This window comes from Somniosus microcephalus, chromosome 22 (genome assembly GCF_052327205.1).
Source record: "Somniosus microcephalus isolate GS21.2 chromosome 22, FLI_Smic_1.0, whole genome shotgun sequence".
Lineage (NCBI taxonomy): Eukaryota > Metazoa > Chordata > Chondrichthyes > Squaliformes > Somniosidae > Somniosus > Somniosus microcephalus.
In genome coordinates, this window is record NC_141008.1 from 46331814 (window position 1) to 46349650 (window position 17837).

Below are 17837 nucleotides of genomic sequence, written 5' to 3' on the forward strand. Positions count from 1 at the left end.
CTAGTGAAGGACACAACTAGACCTCCATGTTGTAAAACAGTTGATTAAAGCTTTGTTTAACGCTTAGACCAAGTGCCTAGTAGTTTTCTTACGTCAGGCTCCACACTCACTTAATTTAAACAATGTCAACTCTCCTTGACCCTGCCGCCATCGGCAGGGTGAGTGTCGGAGGTCACCAGGGGTCAGATCCCAGGAGTCACATTGGGCACAGAGATCCACAAATTCTCCCACCTATTTTCTATGGGTTAAATTTATCTATTAAAAAATCAGAAAGGCAAATGTTTGCTATGTGTTAAGGATGTGTCCCCAGCAGGAATGTGCTGTGATTCCCCTCGCCCAGCGGTTTGCTGCTTTCTTGTGTTAAGCAGTTTCCCAGTGCCTGCGTGGACAGGAAGCTGTTGTATTTTTCACTGGGATCCCCCGAGGACCTGCCCCATTCCTGCTCTCAGCCACGTTGCTGTGTGCAGACCAGACAAACCCCAGGCAGTCTCAGCTCTGGCTCAGAAACACCCGGAGTCTCCCCCGTGTCAGGACAAATATTGACTCAGGAAAGCCGGGGGATAAAAGCTGCTGGCTCACAGCTGCAAACCGCTCACTTTGCAAAAGTCAGTCTCTGCTGAGGCAGGTAAGGAGCCGATCACTGTTACTGTTAAAATACTAACACCAGATCAGAGAGCTGGAAAGGAAGCCTTGTTCTTGTACAGCAGAGAGCTGAGAAACAGTTCAGGGCTCTTCACTAGACACGATTCAATGTCGTTATGTGGCTGATAGGCTGTTGAGTCAGAAAGTGCCGTCGATTCCTGAGTAGGATTTGTGAATCAATTGAGCGAAATGTCAAAAGGACAAAGTTTGTGCTCGATGTATAACTCATTTAAAATCAAGCTGGAGATGAGAATCTGTAGCACAGATTGTAACAGAATGTGGTTACTGTCGATGCAGATTGTAATTGGGAACAAGTCACAACACCAACTTGTATTTATATAGCATCTTTAACGTAGGAAAATGTCCCAAGGCGCTTCACAGGAGCGATTATCAAACAAAATGTGACACTGAGCCACATAAGGAGGTGAGGATTGTAACTGGGAACAGTTACAGTTACATTCAGTGCAGTCTGAACAGGCTCAGGCAATAGTTCAGGGTTCTGAAGATGTTGTGATCGGGAGTCGTTCTGCCAGTCATTCTCAGTCTGGTGTTCCATGGCTCCGAGCCTCTGTATTCTGCTCAACTTCAGCGGAGTTACAAGGGGCTCACAACTTGAGTTGGCAAACGACTGTCTGAACAAGAGGCAGTAGAACGGTCATTGCCTTGGGATCGAGATCATTATAAACTCCAGAGGATAAGAGCCACAAAGCAAAACCATGTGACTCGTTCAATCAAAGCATCGCCTGGAACAAAAAACATTCATCGTAAACAAACATATTGAGACTCGGATTCAGGTCCCCCCGTCCCAGCAACGTTCAGTTGCTGAGAGATTGAGTCTAGTACACTGAGCAGGTTACATGGAAACACATTATAGTGGGTGTAGTACTTAATGGGAAGGGGATTGGTCCATTGGGATTCGGTACAATGGGAGTGAAGGGGAAGGGGATTGGTCCATTGGGATTCGGTACAATGGGAGTGAAGGGGAAGGGGATTGGTCCATTGGGATTCTGTACAATGGGAGTGAATGGGATTGGTCCATTGGGATTCTGTACAATGGGAGTGAAGGGGATTGGTCCATTGGGATTCTGTACAATGGGAGTGAATGGGATTGGTCCATTGGGATTCGGTACAATGGGAGTGAATGGGAAGGGGATTGGTCCATTGGGATTCTGTACAATGGGAGTGAAGGGGATTGGTCCATTGGGATTCGGTACAATGGGAGTGAAGGGGAAGGGGATTGGTCCATTGCGATTCGGTACAATGGGAGTGAATGGGATTGGTCCATTAGGATTCGGTACAATGGGAGTGAATGGGAAGGGGATTGGTCCATTGGGATTCGGTACAATGGGAGTGAAGGGGAAGGGGATTGGTTCATTGGGATTCTGTACAATGGGAAGTAACTGGAAGGGGAAGGGGATTGGTTCATTGGGATTCTGTACAATGGGAAGTAACTGGAAGGGGATTAGGATTCCAGCTTGGATCTGATGTGTGTGTATAACTGAAGTTGTCTGGGGCACTTCTCATTGTGATTAAAGTTGTTTCTGTGTCCACAAATAATGTGCAGCCACTATCAGGTCTGCCGGTAATTCTCTACAACAGTACCAGCTCGCTGCCACAGGAAGTCGCTGAAGCAGAAAGCACTGATGCATTTAAGGGGAGGCTTGATGCCTACATGAGGGAGAAGGGAATCGAGGGATACGGGGTGGGTCATTAGAATGGGAGGAGGCTCGTGTGGAGCATAAACACCGGCACAGGCCAGTTGGGCCGAATGGCCTGTGTCTGTGCTGTAGATTCGCTGTAATTTGTAAATTCCATTTGTCTGATTTGGTGTGACAGAGACTGTCGGGGCCAGGGAGGGGGGTCGGGCCGGGGAGGGGGGGTTGGGGTCGGGGCCAGGGAGGGGGGGTTGGGGCCAGGGAAGGGGGGGTCGGGGAGGGGGGGTTGGGGTCGGGGCCAGGGAAGGGGGGTCGGGGCCGGGGAGGGGTCGGTGCCAGGGAAGGAGGGTCGGGGCCAGGGAGGGAGGGGGGTCGGGGCCAGGGAGGGGGGTCGGGCCGGGGAGGGGGGTCTGGGCCAGGGGGGGGGGGGGTCGGGGCCGGGGAGGGGGGGGGTCGGGGAGGGGGGGATCGGGGCCGGGGAGGGGGGTGGGGGTCGGGGCCGGGGAGGGAGGGGGGGTCGGGGCCGGGGAGGGGGGTGGGGTCGGGGGCGGGGAGGGAGGGGGTTCGGGGGCGGGGTCGGGGCCGGGGAGGGGGGGGCCGGGTCGGGGAGGAGGGGGGGACGGGTCGGGGCCGGGGAGCGGGGGGGGTCGGGGCCGGGGAGGGAGGTGGTCGGGGCCGGGGAGGGGGGGGGGTCGGGGCCAGGTCCCTAGCCCAGCAGTGAGAGTGTCACTAACTGAGTCAAGCTGACACGACACTGAGTGATGTCGTTTTTGAAGTTAACCCCACCATCTCTGTGAATCTAAGAGGCCCCTACGGCAGAATTTGCCAACTGTGTTCATGGAATGTTTTAATCCTGTGAAACACTGAGATAATTGTCAGCCTACTGAAATATTTTTTAAAGGTGAAGTGACACTCGGCTTCTCGAAAACACAAACATCAGAAACCTTCAGGTGTCTAAGGGTTAAATGTCATTTTCATAACTGGGATTTGGTTTGCAGTTGGTGTAAGATTGCCAGAGAGAAGCATTGCATTCTCCGTAAAACTGCCGTTTGATCATTAACCCAATTGACCAGTTCAAAGTGCAGCCTCTGACTAATGATCCAGGACATTGAACTGTCGGTGAGACCCCAATATCAGAGGGAGAGAACCTCACAATGATACAAGCCAGGATCTCTCAGATAAAACTCATCGCGAGCAGTGTTCAGTTCAGGGCCCCGCCCCTCAGGAAGGACATACTGGCCTTGGAGGGGGAGCAGCGCAGATTCACCAGATCGATATCGGGGATAAAAGGGTTAAATTATGAGGCCAGGTTGCAGACTGGGCTTGTATTCCCTGGAGTGTGAAGCAGGTGACTAGTGTCTGATGAACTCGATGTTAACGAGGAGTCAGTGCTCTAAAGAGGAACTAATTACCAACTGAGTGCGATGGGGACCAGAGTTAGACTACATGTGGCTTTTGGTAACAGTGCACCATAATCTCTCCCCACCGCTCTGCCACACCCCCTCCCAGGGGCACCTTTAACTAGTTGATACATCTAATCTCCGCACTTTCCTTATCTCTGCTGCCAGGGGTCAGTGAGTCAGCATCAGTTAAACATGCCTCGTTGTGTTTTTATCTCCGTTTCAGTAAATATGACCTGCGAGCTGGAGGTTGTGCAAGGTTTGGAATTCTCTGAAAGCCCCGTGTTGAATCAGGGGGCTGTTTATCTCCAGTCTCCGGGGCCCGGGACTGAACCTGTGACACCACCAAAGGCAGTGAAAGGTCGGCATGTTGGTGGGACCCCTAACCTGCGACAGATTTCATTCCAGTATATGCGATTAATTTCACGGAGTATGGAGAAATGCAAGAGCCACAGTAATTCTTTGCTCGGCTCCTGCAGTTAGTACGAGATCATTTGAGGCGGAACAGGTTGTTGAAATATCTAAGGATGAAGTTGAAAGCGATTTAGAATTCTCAGTAGACTAAACAACATTCACAACTGATATTTATCGAGCGCCTTTAAACTAGAAAAACATTCTGAGGTGCTTCACAATTGTGCAATGAGAAAAGATGGGTCCTGGGCCAAAGAAGGAGTTTTTTAAATTCATTCTCGGGATGTGGGCGTCGCTGGCAAGGCTGGCAAGGCCGGCAATTATTGCCCATCCCTAATTGCCCTTGAGAAGGTGGTGGTGAGCCACCTTGAGCCGCTGCAGTCCATGTGGTGAAGGTGCTCCCACAGTGCTGTTAGGGATGGAGTTTCAGGATTTTGACCCAGCGACGATGAAGGATCTGAGATATATTTCCAAGTCAGGATATTGTGTGACTTGGAAGGGAACTTGGAGGTGGTGGTGTTCCCATGCACCTGCTGCCCTTGTCCATCTAGGTGGAAGAGGTCGTGGGTTTGGGAGGTGCTGCCGAAGAAATATCAGGAGCGGTGACCAAAAACTCGGTCAATGAGGTTGGTTTTAAGGAGGGTCTTGAGGGAAGAGAGGGAGCGGAGAGGGTTATGGGGTTCCCAACCTTCCTGGATTGCCCTGTAATTAAAGATTAATCTCCTGGGCACTCCTGTGAGCAACTCAGCAAGTCCGTAATTTAATGTCTCATCTGAAAGACGCCACCTCCGACAATGCAGCGTTCCCTCAGTACTCACCCTCGACAGTGCAGCGCTCCCTCAGTACTCATCCTCCGACAATGCAGTGCTCCCTCAGTACTGCCCCTCCAACAGTGTCGCGCTCCCTCAGTATTGCCCCTCTGACAGTGCAGCGCTCCCTCAGTACTGACCCTCTGACAGTGCAGCATTCCCTCAGTACTGCTCCTCCGACAGTACAGCGCTCCTTCAGTACTGTCCCTCCGACAGTGTGGCGCTCCCTCAGTACTGCCCCTCCGACAGTGCAGCGCTCCCTCAGTAGAGCTCCTCCGACAGTGCAGCCCTCCCTCAGTACTGCCCCTCTGACAGTGCGGCGCTCCCTCAGTACTGCCCCTCCGACAGTGCAGCCCTCCCTCAGTACTGCCCCCCCGACAGTGCAGCCCTCCCTCAGTACTGCCCCTCCGACAGTGCAGCATTCCCTCAGTACTGCTCCTCCGACAGTGCAGCACTCCCTCAGTACTGCCCCTCCGACAGTGCAGCACTCCCTCAGTACTGCCCCTCCGACAGTGCGGCACTCCCTCAGTACTGTGCCTCTGACAGTGTGGCGCTCCCTCAGTACTGCCCCTCCGACAGTGCGGCGCTCCCTCAGTACTGCACTGGAAGTGTCAGCCTGGATTATGTGCTCAAGTCTCTGGAGTGGGATTTGAACCCACGACATTCTGATTCAGAGGCGAAAGTTGTACCCAGTAACACTGGGCAACGAGGCCAGGCACAGAGCAAAGTATCGATAATGATGATTCTTTGTGTGGAAGGAGGTTTGCCAATCTCAACATAATCCGCCCAGACTCTGATGAAACTGACCTCGGTGTTTCCATCACTTCCCCTCAGCCCTGAATTCAGGATGAAGATTCTAATTGCACTGGTGTTCCTGGGAGCTGTCAGACTCTCCTCCAGCCAAGCGGGGCCTTTAACACTGGTAAGTTGCCACTTGCTTTGGAGGTATTATCCCGTCTCCACACCAACCTCTCCCCCAGAAAACAGCTGGCTTCATGATTCAGGTTCCACCTCACGGAGTCTATTGTGAACAGAGGAAAACCAATTTAAAGGGGTCCTGATGTGGAGAGTGCCTCTTCAGTGAGAATCCTGGGGAGTCACACAGAGCTATAGCCCATGGGGACACCAGTATGCCATGCCAGTCTGCCCACACCATCTCACAATCTCAGCTGTACCGTCACAGTGAAGAGACATCTGGAGCACTGGGTTCAGTTCAGGGCCCCGCACCTCAGGCAGGATATACTGGACTCGGAGGGGGAGCCGCGCAGACTCACCAGATCGATACCCGGGGCTAAAAGGGTTAAATTCCGAGGACAGGTTGCACAGACTGGGCTTGTATTCCCTGGAGTTTAGAAGATTAAGGGGTGATCGAATCGAGGTGTTTAAGATGATTAAAGGAGTTGATAGGGTCAAGACAGAGAAACTATTTCCTCTGGTGGGGGGAGTCCAGGACAAGGGGGCAGAACCTTAAAATTAGAGCCAGGCCGTTCAGGGGTGATGTCGGGAAGCACTTCTTCACACAAAGGGCAGTGGAAATCTGGAACTCTCTCCCCCAAAAGGCTGTTGAGGCTGGAGGTCAATTGGAGCTTTCCAGACTGAGAGCGATAGATTATTGTTGGGTAAGGGGATCGAAGGATGTGGAGCTAAGGCGGGTACAGATCAGACATGATCTCAATGAATACAGGCTCGAGGGGCTGAAACAGCGCCCTGCATCGTGTCAAAACTGAAACACGACAGAAACCTTGTCATTTGCTGTCACTTTGCTACATAAAACATAAAGGTGGGCAGTTACAAGCCTCACACACGGACTAAGATCTTCCTCCACAGCATGTGCAGCCCATTGCTCCTGTGTTGGTGAATGGACTGAGGGTCCCTGTACAGAACAGAATGTTAGTGTTATTCAGTGTGAAAGAACTGAGAGCAGTAATGGGCAATGTCTTTATTAATTGGCATGACTCAGGAATAGTGGGACTCATTGGACAGCTCTACCGAAGAGCCAGCACAGGCGCGATGGGCCGAATGGCCTCCTTCTGTGCTGTTTTCATTTTATGACTCTATGATTCTAGGAGCCGTGTCCTGTACTGTGTCTCAGGCTGAATTCAGTTTCCCACCAGACAAACAGATGTTCAAAGCTACGCAGTGAGTCTCTGGTAACTGACCAGAGGTTTTATGGGCACTCAAAATCCCACAAGGGTCGGTGCTGGGGCCTCAACTATTCACTATGTTTATTAATGACTTGGATAACACAATATCCAAGTTTGCCGATGACACAAAGATTGGTGGTACAGTAAGTAGTGTAGACCGGAGCATAAAATGACACAGAGACATTGATAGATTCAGTGAGTGGGTAAAACCGGATTTCAACCCAGGTAACTGTGAGGCCATCAACATTGCACCAAAAAAGGATTGAACAGAGTTTTATTTAAATGGTGAACAGCTTGGAACAGTGGAGGTCCAAAGAGATTGAGGGTCCATGTACATAGATCACTAAAATGTAGCAGTCAGGCACAAAAAATAATCTAAAAGGCTAATGGAATGTTAGCCTTTATAACTGGAGGGTTAGAATATAAAGGGGAGGATGTTTTGCTGCAGTTATACAAATCCCTGGTTAGACCACATCTGGACACTGTGTACAGTTCTGGGCACCGTACCTTAGACAGGATCTATTGGCCTTGGAAGGGGAGCAGCGCAGATTCACCAGAATGATACTGGGGCTCCAAGGGTTAGATTGAGGAGAGTTTGCATAAACTAGGCTTGTATTCCCTGGAATATAGAAGAAACATACATAGAAACATAGAAGATAGGAACAGGAGTAGGCCATTCGGCCCCTCGAGCCTGCTCCGCCATTCAATGCGATCATGGCTGATCATCCAAATTCAGTACCCTGTCCCTGCCTTCTCCCCATATCCCTTGATCCCTTTAGCCTTAAGAAATATATCCAACTCCTTCTTGAATATATTTAATGAATTGGCCTCAACTGCCTTCTGTGGTAGAGAATTCCACAGGTTCACCACTCTCTGGGTGAAGAAATTCCTCCTCATTTCTGTCCTAAATGGCTTACCCCTTATCCTTAGACTGTGACCCCTGGTTCTGGACTCCCCAACCATCGGGAACATCCTTCCTGCATCTAGTCTGTCCAGTCCTGTCAGAATTTTATAAGTTTCAATGAGATCCCCTCTCATTCTTCTAAACTCCAGCGGCAAGAACATCCTTCCTCAGATAAGGCGACCAAAACTGCACACAATACTCAAGATGTGGTCTCACCAAGGCCCTGTACAACTGCAGCAAGACATCCTTGTTCCTGTACTCAAACCCTCTCGCTACGAAGGCCAACATACCATTTGCCTTCTTAACCGCCTGCTGCACCTGCATGCTTACCTTCAGCGACTGGTGCACAAGGACACCCAGGTCTCGTTGCACTTCCCCTTCTCCCAATCTATTGCCATTTAGATAATAATCTGCCTTCCTGTTTTTGCCACCAAAGTGGATAACCTCACATTTATCCACGTTATATTGCATCTGCCATGCTTCTGCCCAATCACCCAACCTGTCCAAATCATCCTGGAGTTTCTCGGCATCCTCCTCACAGCACACACGCCCACCCAGCTTTGTGTCGTCTGCAAATTTGGAGATATTACATCTAGTTCCCTTGTCTAGATCATTAATATATATTGTGAATAGCTGGGGTCCAAGGACCGATCCCTGCGGTACCCCACTAGTCACTGCCTGCCATTCGGAAAATGACCCGTTTATTCCAACTCTTTGCTTTCTGTCTGCCAACCAGTTCTCTATCCAAGTCAGTACCTTGCCCCCAATCCCATGTGCCTTAACTTTACACGCTAATCTCTTATGCGGGACCTTATCGAAGGCCTTCTGAAAGTCCAGATACACCACATCCACTGGTTCTCCCTTATCTATTTTACCAGTTACATCCTCAAAAAATTCCAGTAGATTAGTCAAGCACGATTTACCTTTTGTGAATCCATGTTGACTTTGTCCGATCCTGTCACTGTTTTCCAAGTGCTCTGCTATTACATCTTTTATAATGGACTCTAGCATTTTCCCCACTACCGATGTCAGGCTTACCGGTCTGTAATTCCCCGTTTTCTCTCTACCACCTTTTTTGAATAGTGGGGTAACATTAGCTACCCTCCAATCCATGGGTACTGTTACAGATTCCATCGAATGTTGGAAGATGATCAGCAATGCATCTACTATTTCTAGGGCCACTTCCTTAAGTACCCTAGGATGTAGATTATCAGGCCCTGGAGATTTATCGGCCTTCAATCCCATCAATTTCCCCAACACCATTTCCCTACAAATACTGATTTATTTCAGTTCCTCCCTTTCATCAGACCCTATGTTCCCCGGCATCTCTGGGAGGTTATTTGTGTCCTCCTTTGTGAAGACAGAACCAAAATATGTATTTAGTTGGTCTGCCATTTCTTTGTTCCCCATTATAAATTCCCTGATTCTGACTGCAAGGGACCTACGCTTGACTTCACCAATCTTTTTCTCTTCACATATCTATAAAAGCTTTTACAGTCAGTTTTTATGTTCCCTGCAAGCTTACTCTCATTCTATTTTCCCCATCTTAATTAATTCCTTTGTCCTCCTTTGTTGAATCCTAAATTGCTCCCAATCCTCAGGATTATTGCTTTTTCTGGCCAATTTATATGTCCTCTCCTTGGATCTTATGCTATCCCTAATTTCCCTTGTTAGCCACGGTTGAGTCACCTTTTTTGTTTTATTTTTGTGCCAAACTGGGATGAACATTTTCTGTAGTTCATCCATGCGGTCTTTGAATGTTTGCCATTGCCTATCCACCGTCAACCCTTTGAGTGACATTCCCCAATACATCCTAGCCAACTCTGAGCGTACTCTTGGACAGTCTCGCTGTATACTGCGAAACAATCAGATTCTGCTCATTAAGGAGGGAAGTGAAGGAGAGAAGAATTCAGAGGTTAGTCATACCCACACCGGGACACATGGAATAATCCCAGTCTGTTAGTATATAACAGCTCAGAGACCAATCCTAACTCTGTGTTCAGCGGGCAGTCTAGTACAACAGCGAGTGTGAGGTTGACCGATAATTAGTGAGTCAGACTGAAAATCACCAAGAATGTAACAAACAAGGTCATCTCGATCAGAGAGAGAGAGAGTTCTCTCAAACAGGGTGACAGGGAACAGACTGATAGAGCCAACCGAATACATTACAGCACTCCCCAATCTCCTCTCAAATAAAGCCCCCCACCCCTCGATTAGATTCCAGCCTGTAACTCACTCCCGGGTATCTGTTATTCTATGTATAAACCACTGAACCCCTCAATTAGATTCCAGCCTGTAACTTACTCCCGGGTATAATACAATAGCCAGGGTCTCAGTGTTGTGCCGACTGCATCTTTCTGTCACAGTGACGATTGGATTAAATGTTTCCAGGACCCTTTTGAGGATGGGACCACAGTGCTGGAGTCACCGGATCTCCTACTGGAAGAGGAAGAGGAGGAGGAGATCCTGACCTCTCCGGTCCAAAGACTTGCGTACTCTATCTCCGAATTTGGCTACGATCTTTACCGGCTGATGGCCAACAAGAACCCCAGTGCCAACATCTTCATGTCTCCCCTGAGCGTAGCTACGTCCCTGTCTGCACTATCGCTGGGTAAGAATGATGCCACTCCATTCTGTCTCAATGGGACTGTCAGCAATGAGCAATTTGTTCTTCCAAACTTTCCCCCCTCTCTTCTCCTGTAGGTGCTGACTCTCACTGGGGTACAGTTCCTGAAGGTACTGACTCTCACTGGGGTACAGTTCCTGAAGGTGCTGACTCTCACTGGGGTACAGTTCCTGAAGGTGCCGACTCTCACTGGGGTACAGTTCCTGAAGGTGCTGACTCTCACTGGGGTACAGTTCCTGAAGGTGCTGACTCTCACTGGGGTACAGTGATGTAGCGGACATGGTCTCTGTGGTTCAGCTGTGAATGTATCCCCAGAAGTTCAGGGTAGTAGTGTTACATTTGTAGAGGGGAGATGGAGTGATGACAATGCTGATGTTACTATCTTGGTGTTTTTTATTCCCTCTTTCAGGTGCTGTCTCCACAAATGCACAGATTCTGCAGAAAGTCCTGAACTATGATTTATTGAAGGACCTGGAGGTTCACAGTGTCTACAAGCAACTCCTGACCGAGATTACCGCTCTCCCTAAACACTTCAAAATGATTTCACGAATTTATGTAAAGAACAGTAAGAAATTATCGAGTCTTAATTCATGACAGTGAGACTTACAGGAATCTCTCAGTGCAACGCCTGTGTAACTGTGCGAGTGTAATTGTGTCTGTCTTGGTGTGTCTGTCTGTCTCGGTGTGTGTCTCTGTCTCGGTGAGTGTCTCTGTCTCGGTGTGTGTCTCTGTCTGTCTCGGTGTCTGTCTGTCTGTCTCGGTGTCTGTCTGTCTGTCTGTCTGTCTGTCTGTGTGTCTGTCTCAGTGTGTCTGTCTGTCTCAGTGTGTCTCTCTGCGTCTTGGGATGTGTGTGTTGGTGTGTCACGGTGTGTGTGTGTGTGTGTGTGAGAGACTAGCAGTCATAGTGTGTCTCAGCCTATCTTTGAGCCCAGGGTGGGGCTGGCTGGTTGCAGTGGGAATGCTGCTGCCCAGTTCTCTGTGGCCAGCGGAGTGCCTGCTTGTCCCGGCCATTGCCTCCTGCTCCCGTGTGACCAACAGGATGTCACTCCAGCAGCAGTACCGAGTGCGAGTGCTGGTACCAACAGTCGTGACTGAGTAAAGCCAGTCTGAATGTGTCTGTGATAAATCTGAGGAACCTCACTGAGAAGTCTGGTCAGTGAATGAAACTGTTCTAACGAGCTGCTATTTTTCTCGCCTAGAACTGAGAATGAGGTCGAATTTTTTGAACCAAGTTGATACGTTCTACGGTGCCAGACCCAAGGCTGTATTTTTGAATGAGCAGCAGAATCTGCGGACTATTAATCAGTGGGTGAAGTCCCGCACCAGCGGCCTGATTAACCAAGTCATTACCACAATCCCACGGGACCTTAGCCTGCTCCTGCTCAGCGCTGCTCATTATAACGGTACGTTGAGGTACACAGGACTCTGGACACGGGCGGGTTCTGTGTCCGAAACTCTACCCAGCACCGGACACCGCCGGAGGGTGGGAGGATCTGGGGGAGGGGGTGGTCGGGGAAGGGGGAGATGTTGAAGTCTGGTTAGCTAGCTCAGCTCGGTCAGGTTAACTTTTTAGTCAAGGACTCGTCGCTGGGTCAAAATCCTGGAACTCCCTCCCTAACAGCATTGTTGGGAGTACCTTCACCACACGGACTGCAGCGGTTCAAGAAGGCGGCTCACGGGCAACTAGGGATGGGTAATAAATGCTGGCCTTGCCAGCGACGTCCATATCCCATGAATGAATAAAAAAATACTCCCTGTGATGGCCCCTCTGGACAAATCAACACAGATTCACACAAACTGTCACCAGTTCCTCCCTCTCCTCCCCTGAAGATGCTCTCACTGGATTATTGAGGCGTTGCTGGACCGGGAGCCAGTGTGTGTCAGCGAGCACAGGGGGTGATGGGTGAACAGGACTTGGCACGAGATAGGACACGGGCAGCAGAGTTTTGGATGAGCTCAGGATTACAGAGGGTGCAATGTGGGAGGTCGGCCAGGAGAGCGTTGGAATAGTTGGAGTCTGGAAACAAAGGCATGGATGAGGGTTTCAGCTGTCGATGGGCTGAGGCGGGGCAGAGACGGGCAATGTTACCGAGGTGGAAGTAAACGGTCTTGGTGGTGGAGCTCAGCTCGGGGTACAATACGACGCGGTGGTTGCGAACAGTCGGGTTCAGCCTCAGAGCGTGGCCAGGGAGAGGGATGGAGTCGGGACCGACTTACATTGTGCCATGATGGGTCCACAGTTTGGCAGTTGTGAGCCAGCTGTGAGCCGTAGTCCAACACTCCGCTACACGGTCCTTTCTTTTGTTTCAGGCCAACTGTTAACCAAATTCAATTCAGCAGAGACGACACAAAAAGCGTTCAGCATAGATTACGGCCGAGAGGTCAACGTTCCCATGATGACTGACGCCCACTATCCTCTACGTTACGGCTACGACTCTGACTTGAGGTGCAAGGTAATGTCAACCCGCTGATGGATTGAGGGTCACAGAGCGAGGCGAACTGCCCAGGGTGTCTGTGCCAGTACTGCGACTGGCTCTGGAGCACTCCCCCACTCCCTGCCTCTTTCCCTCCATCTGATTCCCTCTTGAACATTGTGCCTGATTCAGCAGGGCTCTGCGAATGGACTCGGTGCTCTGATAGCCCTTTGTGTGAGGAAATCCCTCCCCCTCGAATCCGTGCTCCACCCCTCACCCCCCATTACTTGGGCATTAGGAACATGAGGAGGCCATTCAGCCCCTCGAGCCTGTTCCCCCATAATATTGGACTGATCTGTACCTCAGCTCCATCTACCCACCTTTGATCCATATCCCTGGGTACCCTTACCCAACAAAAATCGGTTGATCCCATGTGACTGATTCACCTCCCATTGGGAATCATCTCTCGCTATTTACCCTCTGGAGCCTGTTAGTAAATCCACAGCTCCGCCTTGAACCAATTCCTTACCTTCTCGTCCTGCTTCCTACACAACACTCACTCTGCTTCACAGCAATTCTGAGAGACCTGACCAGATATAAATACACATCTTTCATTAAGGTCCACTCCTGTGGGCAGCTCTCTCTCTCACCTCTGAGTCAGAAGGTTGTGGGTTTAAGCCCCACTCCGGAGACTTGAGCTTATAATGCAGGCTGACACTCCCAGCGCAGTGCTGAGGGAGTGCTGCACTGTCAGAGGGTCAGTACTGAGGGAGCGCTGCACTGTTGGAGGGACAGTGCTGAGGGAGCGCTGCACTGTCGGATGGGCAGTACTGAGGGAGCACCGCATTGTCGGAGGGGCAGTACTGAGGGAGCGCTGCACTGTCGGAGGGGCAGTACTGAGGGAGCGCCGCATTGTCGGAGGAGCAGTACTGAGGGAACGCCGCACTGTCGGAAGGGCAGTACTGAGGGAGTGCCGCACTGTCGGAGGGGTAGCACTGAGGAAGCGCCGCACTGTCACAGACTCAGCTCAGTAGTTGCAGAGCTGTCCTTTCCAGCACGGGGTCACCGGACACCAGTCAGGAGCAGGATTCCCTAACACAGGGGCACTGAGGGCACTGCCTCCCCATTGCAATCAGAGAGCTCAGCTTAGGCCGGGAATGGAGCCAGGGCCTTTCCTGCTCAGTACCAGACTGGCAGGGTTCTGGCGTTTGCTCACTCTGTTCTGTGTGATTGTGTATTTGGGCAGAGGTGACAGCAGGATTTGTGGAGTTTTACCGCTCTTTGTCCTTCAGATTGGCCTGTTTCGATATCTGGGTGACATCAGCCTGCTCATCTTCCTGCCCACCGATATCAGGAGGAACATGAGCCTGATCGAGGAGAACCTGAACCCCGTGTTCATCCACGACCTGGTCAGTCAGCTGCAGGACGTGCGAGCGAGTGTCTCTTTACCCAAACTGAACATCGACACTGACCAGGAGTTGAAGGAACTGCTTGGGGAAATGAGTAAGTGCGTTTCCATTGATGACAGAATCAACACGATAATCAGGAGGGTCGTTCACTGCTTCAGATCGTCATCGGCTGGGGCTCAGTGGGCAACTCACTCTCTCGCCTCGGAGTCAGAAGGTCATGGGTTCAAGTCCTGCTTCAAGAGACTTGAACCGATAATCCAGGCTGAACCTCCAGTGCAGCACTGAGAGAGCGCCGTACTGTCGGAGGGGCAGTACTGAGGGGGCGCTGCACTGTCAGAGGGGCAGTACTGAGGGAGTGCCGCACAGTCGGAGGGGCAGTACTGAGGGGGCGCCGCACTGTCGGAGGGGCAGTACTGAGGGAGTGCTGCACTGTCGGAGGGGCAGTACTGAGGGAGCACCGGGCTGTCGGATGGGCAGTACTGAGGGAGCGCCGCACTGTCGGAGAGGCAGTACTGAGGGAGCGCTGCACTGTCGGAGGGGCAGTACTGAGGGAGCGCTGCACTGTCGGAGAGGCAGTACTGAGGGAGTACCGCACTGTCGGAGGGGCAGTACTGAGGGAGCGCCGCACTGTCGGAGGGGCAGTACTGAGGGAGCGCCGCACTGTCGGAGGGGCAGTACTGAGGGAGCGCCGCACTGTTGGAGGGGCAGTACTGAGGGAGCGCTGCACTGTCGGAGGGGCAGTACTGAGGGAGCACCGGGCTGTCGGATGGGCAGTACTGAGGGAGCGCCGCACTGTCGGAGAGGCAGTACTGAGGGAGTACCGCACTGTCGGAGGGGCACTGGATAAATACTTGAAAAGGAAAAATGTGTAGGGCTATGGGGAAAGAGCAGGTTAGTGGGATAAATTAGATAGCTGTTTCAAAGAGCCGGCACAGGCACAGTGGGCTGAATGGCCTCCTTCTGTGCTGTACCATTCTATGATAATCTCCAGGCTTTCAATATCCAAATATGGGGTCAGCAAATCCTTACTTCCTGATTTACCTCAGCTTCTCAGCAGTCAGTCACAGATGAGGTCGGACATTCGGCCCATCTTTATACATCCAGTGCCTCCGACTCTTCGGCAACTTGAAGCTTCAGACCTCCCTCCAGTTGCGTTTGTGGATTAGAATCTCAGCAGCAGAGATGTGCCGGATACTTTGTGTGGGCTGGTGAGGGAAGTTTGTAAAACGAATTTTAATTTCTGCCAGAAATTTCGAACAAAAAACCGAGCAGGGAAACGTGGAAATAAATGTGTTTGTTTTGACAGACCTGGAGCCGCTGTTGGCGCCGAGTCGACTGCCCAAGCTGACCAATGTGCCGGTGCTGATCTCCGCGGTCCGGCACCGGGCTCTGCTGCAGCTGGAGGAGCGAGGACACCAGGAGCCTCCGGCCGCCCGGCCCAATGACCGACAGCTCGCCATGGACTTCCACATCAACCGGCCCTTCCTCCTGGTCCTGTACCACAACCCGTCCGGCTCCCTGCTCCACATCGGGAGGGTGCTGGATCCCCGGGGGCTGGTGCAGGACTCGCCCCGCCAATAGACAGCAACTATCATCCAGCAAAGCCGGTGTAGAGAGGGGCCGCTTCCCCTCCTCCATCCTCCGCCCCCCTCCCTCCCTCCCTCTCTCTCCCCAACCCCGGCCCCCCGCTTCCACCTTCTCCCCAACTCGCCCAACCCAACCCTGCCGGCTCAGCCCGAGTTCACACCCAGAGCAGCATCGCCTCCCCCCGGCCCCACAAACATGGTCATTGCTCACAATACAATACAAATCGCTTTATTGGCATGATAAGGTACATCTTATGTTGCCAAAGCATCAAAATACATTTATGGTTGAACACATAAACGCGGTTCCATTCATACAGTGTATAAACAGGTATATCCCTGAGTTTATAAATATATTTTCGCCTTGTTTATATATACTCTTGTCTTAGTTTACTGGTTGTCCCTCTGTCCCTCTGTTCATGGCAAGCTGTAACATAACACTGACCCGCCACACCAGAGCCCCCACTCCCTGAGAAACCCATCACCCTCCTCCTCCTCCTCTCCCTCCCTCCCTCCCTCTGAGAAACCCATTACCCCCCTCCTCTCTCCCTCCCTCTGAGAAACCCATTACCCTCCTCCTCCCTCTCCCTCCCTCTGAGAAACCCATCACCCTCCTCCTCCTCTCTTCCCCCTCCTCCTCCTCTCTCCCCCTCCTCGCTCTCTCTCCCTCCCTCTGAGAAACCCATTACCCTCCTCCTCCCTCTCCCTCCCTCCCTCTGAGAAACCCATCACCCTCCTCCTCCTCTCTCCCCCTCCTCCTCCTCTCTCTCCCTCCCTCTGAGAAACCCATCACCCTCCTCCTCCTCTCCCTCCCTCCCTCTGAGAAACCCATTACCCCCCTCCTCTCTCCCTCCCTCTGAGAAACCCATTACCCTCCTCCTCCCTCTCCCTCCCTGCCTCTGAGAAACCCATCACCCTCCTCCTCCTCTCTTCCCCCTCCTCCTCCTCTCTCCCCCTCCTCGCTCTCTCTCCCTCCCTCTGAGAAACCCATTACCCTCCTCCTCCCTCTCCCTCCCTCCCTCTGAGAAACCCATCACCCTCCTCCTCCTCTCTCCCCCTCCTCCTCCTCTCTCTCCCTCCCTCTGAGAAACCCATCACCCTCCTCCTCCTCTCTCTCCCTCCCTCTGAGAAACCCATCACCCTCCTCCTCCTCTCTCCCTCCCTCTGAGAAACCCATCACCCTCCTCCTCCTCTCTCCCCCTCCTCCTCCTCCTCGCTCTCTCTCCCTCCCTCTGAGAAACCCATCACCCTCCTCCTCCTCTCTCTCCCTCTGAGAAACCCATCACCCTCCTCCTCTCTCTCCCTCCTCCTCCTCTCTCTCTCCCTCCCTCTGAGAAACCCATCACCCTCCCCCCTCCTCCTCTCACCTGTCTCCTTGTCCCTCTCCCATCTCTATCTCTCCTGCATCCTCACTCTGTTGATATTAAGACTCTGTCTCTTACTCTCACTCAATCTTTCCCAGGTCTTCAAAACAGTGGGATTCACCTTCCTCAGTCTTTTCTTCCTCTTACACCGATTGTGCTGTCTGTGCCTCCGCTTGGACAGGAAGAGTTAACAGAAATAAGCACCTTAACACTGCCTCGCCTCGCCTGCCCAGCTCTGCCCTGAGCTGCCCATTGGGGATAGTGTGGTGTGAGGCTGATTGTCGGCACAGGCCAGGCCCCCCCCCGGGGCGGGAGATATTGCTGCCCCCTCCCCACAGTCAATGATGTTAAATCCGCCATGGTATTTACCACAACTTGCGACAGGGCAAATCTACCAAAGGGTTCATCTCGGAAGCTCCTGCAGGAAAATCAAGACCACTTTTCATTGTCTGACAATGTTTCCAGAACAGAATCCG

General features: G+C 51.8%; 1 protein-coding gene across 1 annotated transcript; it reads left to right on the forward strand.

Moving 5' to 3' along the window:
- Window positions 1–390: 390 nt before the first annotated feature.
- On the forward strand, window positions 391–17184 carry serpinf1 (serpin peptidase inhibitor, clade F (alpha-2 antiplasmin, pigment epithelium derived factor), member 1). Its single transcript, XM_085964604.1, has 8 exons — window positions 391–625; window positions 5752–5839; window positions 10357–10576; window positions 11001–11156; window positions 11791–11994; window positions 12902–13044; window positions 14298–14508; window positions 15721–17184. Exons 2-8 carry the CDS (start codon window positions 5765–5767, stop codon window positions 15993–15995), a joined length of 1284 nt encoding a protein of 427 aa, XP_085820730.1. The 5' UTR covers window positions 391–625; window positions 5752–5764; the 3' UTR covers window positions 15996–17184.
- The last annotated feature ends 653 nt before the right edge of the window (window positions 17185–17837 follow it).

Bases quoted from the DNA above. Each gene is read 5' to 3' on its own strand.
- serpinf1 (XM_085964604.1), top strand. From the start codon at position 5,765: ATGAAGATTCTAATTGCACTGGTGTTCCTGGGAGCTGTCAGACTCTCC. The intron at 11,995-12,901 runs GTACGTTGAGGT...CTTTTGTTTCAG, and splicing joins CAGCGCTGCTCATTATAACG to GCCAACTGTTAACCAAATTC. The intron at 14,509-15,720 runs GTAAGTGCGTTT...TTGTTTTGACAG, and splicing joins GGAACTGCTTGGGGAAATGA to ACCTGGAGCCGCTGTTGGCG.